At 41.5% G+C, this 5,610-nt stretch overlaps 1 protein-coding gene across 1 annotated transcript; it reads left to right on the top strand.

Moving 5' to 3' along the window:
* The first annotated feature begins 547 nt into the window (after nt 1–547).
* On the top strand, nt 548–5,095 carry slc34a2b (solute carrier family 34 member 2b). Its single transcript, XM_030132559.1, is given in 17 exon segments — nt 548–635; nt 735–812; nt 904–925; nt 927–976; nt 979–1,029; nt 1,229–1,333; nt 1,336–1,371; nt 1,505–1,616; nt 1,720–1,915; nt 2,004–2,099; nt 2,420–2,531; nt 3,095–3,262; nt 3,545–3,661; nt 3,748–3,872; nt 4,198–4,210; nt 4,213–4,248; nt 4,251–5,095. Coding segments are annotated over 17 exon segments (1,902 nt in total). The 3' UTR covers nt 4,748–5,095.
* Nucleotides 5,096–5,610: the final 515 nt, after the last annotated feature.

Genomic DNA, 5,610 nt, shown 5'->3' with positions numbered 1-5,610 from the left:
ACATACAGGTGTCCTCTCCACTCACTTGTCCTCTGCACATGTGTGATGGACCTTTGAACTAACAGCAGTGTGTGAGCTCTGCGCGGCGCTATAAAAGCAGATCAGCCTGAAGGAACGCAACAGGTAACACAGGTGAAGCCCCGGACGAGCACTCCGCTGCAGGTGGGTACTCACACACCACTACAACAGCCAGTAATTAAAGGGAAAAGAAAAAAAAAAAGAAAAAAAAAAAAAAAAAAAAGAAATACATCATCATTATCATCATCATGTGAGGATTGTTGATGAGTGTGAAAATGTCTGTGCCATTATTAAACCTTGACATCAAAATTCTGATCGAGAATAAAAATGGACTCAGGTTAAGATCTGACAACTTGTGAACTCATTTATATACTTTTTTCTCTCTTTTTAATTGGATGGAAGATTTAATGTTGCAGTGATGTTTTTTCAGAAATGTAACTAAACACCATTGCCTCTTCTCATGTAGGCTGAAAATTACCATGTAAATGTAATTCTATGTTTTTATTTATTCTTTTTTTTCCAGACAGCCATGGCTCCTCGACCTGAAGTAGGGAGTGATTCCTCCCCCAGTCTTAGTATGTTCTTGCCTTTTGGATACTTTAGATTCCTGAAACGGTGTGCTTCCAGCCTCCTCTAACACCCTTCCTTGTCCTCCATTAGACAGCAGAAATAAAGATGAGGCTCCAGCTAAAGATGGGGCCATCCTGCCTCTCTAGTGGACCTGGTGACTGAAGACCCAGAGGACAACCCCTGGGATCTACCAGAGCTTAAAGACACCGGAGTCAAGTGGTCAGGTGAGGTGCTGCACTGTTCTCAATCACTTTGTGTGTGTGGGTTCCTTCATAAGCTCTAACTCTGATGTTTGGTGCTTTTTTTTTTAAATAGATTTGGATACAAAGGAAAGATTAGAGGGTGCTGACTGGTATTGTGAAGCTCATTCTACTGCTTGGACTCCTCTACTGTTTATTTGCTCATTGGATGTTCTGAGTTCTGCTTTCCAGCTAGTCGGAGGTAAAACAGTCCTCTCTAAAATGAGTTTACAGTATTACATTTAATATTATAGGTCATATCTTTTCCATTCTCTGCACAGTTGGTTCAGTCTCTTGAAGGTGCCGCTAGCTGTTTGTTGGGGGCCTAACAGAGTGTTATATAATGTGTATGGAGTAGTGTCTGCAGTGTTTTTTACCTGAAGGCTGTTTTGTGTGCGCAGGCAAAGCTGCTGGTGACATCTTTCAGGACAATGTTGTGTTGTCCAACCCTGTGGCTGGGCTGGTGATCGGGGTGTTAGTCACAGTGTTGGTGCAGAGCTCCAGCACTCCTCCTCCATTGTGGTCAGCATGGTGTCCTCTGGATGTAAGTGTGTAGCTATGCATTAAAATAACATGCATATGCTGAATTTAAATGTACATTTATCGTATTGATGTGCTGATGAAGATGCATGCATATTCATATAGTGTATTAATAGGATCCTATTCATGTTCTGCAGTGCTTGATGTCCAAACTGCTGTGCCCATTATCATGGGGGCCAACATTGGAACATCTGTCACCAACACTATTGTGGCTATGATGCAGGCAGGAGATAGAAACGAGTTCCGCAGGTAAATCAAAGCATTAGATAAGTAATACACTGTTACACATCACATTTGAAAACCACTGCCTTAAACATTCTTTGGCACATGCTCATGAACATTGTGCTTTTAGGGCATTTGCTGGAGCGACTGTCCATGACTTCTTTAACTGGCTGTCTGTGCTGGTTCTTCTGCCTCTGGAAGTGGCCACAGGAGTTCTGTACAAACTCACCCGCCTCGTGATCGACTCATTCAACATCCAGACTGGGGAAGACGCACCTGACCTGCTCAACGTCATCACAGACCCACTCACAGACTCCATCGTCCAGGTAGACTCTGTGAATCTGAAATCTTATAATGCAGCTTTGAAAAGAAAAACCTTTTATTTATGTGTGTAAGTGTTTTGTTTCCTCTTAGCTGGACAAATCAGTCATAACTGGCATTGCCACCGGTGACCCCGAAGCCAGAAACAAGAGCCTGATTAAAGTATGGTGCAAAAAGAAGGATAACACGGTAAGAAATCAACAACAGCTTCATGTTGTGCAGAAATTATTAGTTTGCCATGTGCCAAACATAACCCAGTAACAAAAACACAATGAGGCTATGATTAGCTCAGTGTTCTTAATGACTGACATTGTTGTCCTTGTATTATCTGGTATTGTGGCCACACTGATTCTGTTCTTAGATCATAATGTCAAGGTGAAAAGCCTCTGTCATTTTATAAAAGGTGTAATGTATTGTGAATGGTTATCTCAAGCTTTTCATGGCTGCTCTGACTTTACTAATACATTATCTGCCCTTACATTGACTCCTTTTTTAATCTTTGTTCTCAGACTTTCTGGAATGAAACGGTTACGAATTGCCCTCATGGTGTCCTCTGTTGGGTAGAAGGAAATGAGACCTGGGCCCAGTTGAACGAGACTTGGACTGAGAACCTAGAGAAATGTAAGAGTGCCTCCGTCACTGAATACCCATGGTTGGAAAAAAAACACTTTTATGAAGCAATTAGGATTACTTGATCCACCAAAGCTCAGTGAAATATGAGAGAGTTGTTGTGCTCAACGGCCCTCTTCATGCAGACCCCCTGACGTTCAGACAATGACTACCTTTGAACACTTAAAATGACTCAGCTAATACCCACCGTTGCCCCATCTACCTGCTCAATAGGTCTATTCATACTGTGTACTCAAGTACCTGAATGCCACATGACCATAAAATGGATCACTTCAAGTCTGCCTCAAGTTAAAGTAAAGCAAATGGTAAATGCTAGTTTAGAAAAGAAAATACTATAGTGATGGATATGATAACAGCTTATTTTCACTTAAATTAGATGGTGTTGATCCGTAAGCTGCTTGTTTTACAGGGACAGGCTTAAAAAAACAACTTTCTTGCTCTTTTATCGATTCCATTTATCAAAGGTCTGCTCTGAGGCCCAGCCTATTTTTATCTGTCACACATTGCACATCTTGAGTGGCTACTTTAATCATCCTTGTGACTGTCCATTGCAGGCAAACACATCTTCGCCAATGTTAATCTCCCAGACTTGGCAGTGGGCCTCATTCTTTTGGGTCTGTCTTTACTCGTCCTCTGCACCTGCCTCATCCTCATCGTCAAGTTGCTCAACTCTATGCTGAAAGGACAGGTGGCTGTAGTCATCAAGAAGGTGATCAACACAGGTAAAGAATAAAAGACATGGGAAAACAAAGACACTTTCTTGGTTGTGCTTTGCTCTGCCTGTTTGATAGTCAGCACATCTGCTTCGATGGTGTGCTTGATGAGCAACACAGGTACATCCTCCCTGTCGCTCCTGGCTCACCTCCAGGTCCGTCAGTCCTGTTGTGTGATGGAGAAAGTTCAGACACAGATACTGTTTTGACAGAAATCTCCTGCTCCTTTCACAGCTTCATAATTACACTGTGTTCACTTCAGCGGTGTTTGGTGTTTCTCTGTGTCAATAGACTTCCCCTTCCCCTTTGGGTGGGTTACCGGCTACATCGCCATTCTGGTCGGAGCTGGTATGACCTTCATAGTTCAGAGCAGCTCCGTCTTCACCTCGGCAATAACGCCTCTTGTTGGTAAGTCATTGTTTAAAAACATGTATTATATTTAGTTTTCTTCCATCCACACATAGACTGAAGTGCTTTAAACCTGTTCTCACCAGGTATCGGTGTCATTAGCCTTGAGAGAGCTTATCCTCTGACACTGGGCTCAAATATTGGCACAACAACCACTGCCATCCTCGCTGCTATGGCTAGTCCTGGTGACACACTAGAACAGTCTCTGCAGGTAAGTTTTCTTCATATAAACCTAATCCGAAGTTTTAATATATCACAGCTTCCCCTTTGAAAGATTTGCTTATCATCTTCCTCTGTCATCTTCTAAACTAACCTAATCTAACCTACCCAGGGTCTAGGACGTAGCCTTCTTTTAATAATATATCAAATATTTGCCCTTTAAAACCTATTAATTATGTATGATATGTAAAAACTTGACATTGTTGAAATTATGAACACGTATATCAAACTAGTTGCAGTGTCTGAGAGCTTTGGAACTAACTGAATCCCTGTAACAGCAGAGTTGTGTAATGTCTTCTTTTTGTGTGTTCTTCTAGATTGCACTGTGTCATTTTTCTTTAACATCATGGGTATCCTACTGTGGTATCCCATCCCTTCATGCGGGTGCCCATCAGGTTGGCCCGAGGCCTGGGGAACCGTACGTCCAAATACCGTTGGTTTGCTGCCTTCTACCTCTTCCTGTGCTTCTTGGTGTTGCCCCTCGGCGTCTTCGGCCTGTCGCTGGCCGGCTGGAAGGTTCTGGTGGGCGTTGGCGTGCCCATCGTTGCACTGATCATCTTTGTGATCATTATAAATGTCATGCAGTCCCGCTGCCCACGTTTCCTGCCCGAAGTCCTGCACACATGGGACTTCTTGCCACGGCCGCTGCGCTCCATGGCACCGTGGGACGTGGCGGTGACGGCCATGCTGGGCCTCTGCAGCAGGCGCTGTTGTTGCTGCTGTAAATGTTGCAAATGCTGCAACAAAAGAGAGGAGGAGGACGAAAAGATTAGGAAGAACAGCAAAAAGAGCCTGGAGATGTACGACAATCCAGCCATGTCTAAAGACGAGGACACAAAGGGTGCCATTAAAGCAACACATCTTTAATATTATTAAGTGGTATATTTAAGAAATATTCAATCCAGTAATGTATTCATAACACGCTTTTAATTGTTCATCACTTCTCAGGTTGTGGTATGTTGATTATTTTCCTGTGTAGTAAACACTGTTTCTTACCATCATCCTGGATGACATAAACAGAAGTGTTGGGCATATTATTGTAAACCCAGGACGTGCACTTTCTGGGCATGTGATGTTTGTTTTATGATGTTCAATTTATTATTCAGATTCACAATCTGTAAAATACTGTGTATGGCTTTACTATGGGTGGTGCCGAATGTTATGGCTTATTTTTATATTTTTTCAGATATGAGCAAGAGGCATGCGCTTTTATTGTCAACACTGAAAATTCAACTTTAAAATGTGTATGTATTGTAGCATTTAAATATTTGTTATTCTACAGTATTTAAGACTATACAATATTTGTAAATAAAAAAATTACTATTTTTAAAGTGCAGCCTTGTCCCTTCATTCTCAACACTTTTGGAACATCTTGGAATTAAGGAAATTACAATCATTTAGAATTGAAATGATGAAAAAGGGGTGCTTCCTGAACTCAAATGACATACACTACCAGTCAAAAGTTTGGACTCATCTGGTTTTTCTTTATTTTCTTGATTTTACATTGTAGATTCTCACTGAAGGCATGAAAAACTATGAATGAACACATATGGAGTTAAGTAGTTTAAAACAGTGTGACTTAACTCAAAGCCTCTTTTATATTTTAGATTCTTCAAAATAGTCACATTTTTCTTTTATTACTGTTTTTCACATTCTTGGCATTCTCTCGATGAGCTTCATAAGGTAGTCACCTGAAATGTTTTCCAAAAGTCTTGAAGGAGTTCCTAGAG

The sequence above is a fragment of the Sphaeramia orbicularis genome, chromosome 4 (assembly GCF_902148855.1).
Source record: "Sphaeramia orbicularis chromosome 4, fSphaOr1.1, whole genome shotgun sequence".
NCBI classification, from domain to species: domain Eukaryota; kingdom Metazoa; phylum Chordata; class Actinopteri; order Kurtiformes; family Apogonidae; genus Sphaeramia; species Sphaeramia orbicularis.
The sequence above is the reverse complement of the archived record's forward strand: the minus strand, read 5'-3'. Positions and strand labels throughout refer to the sequence as shown.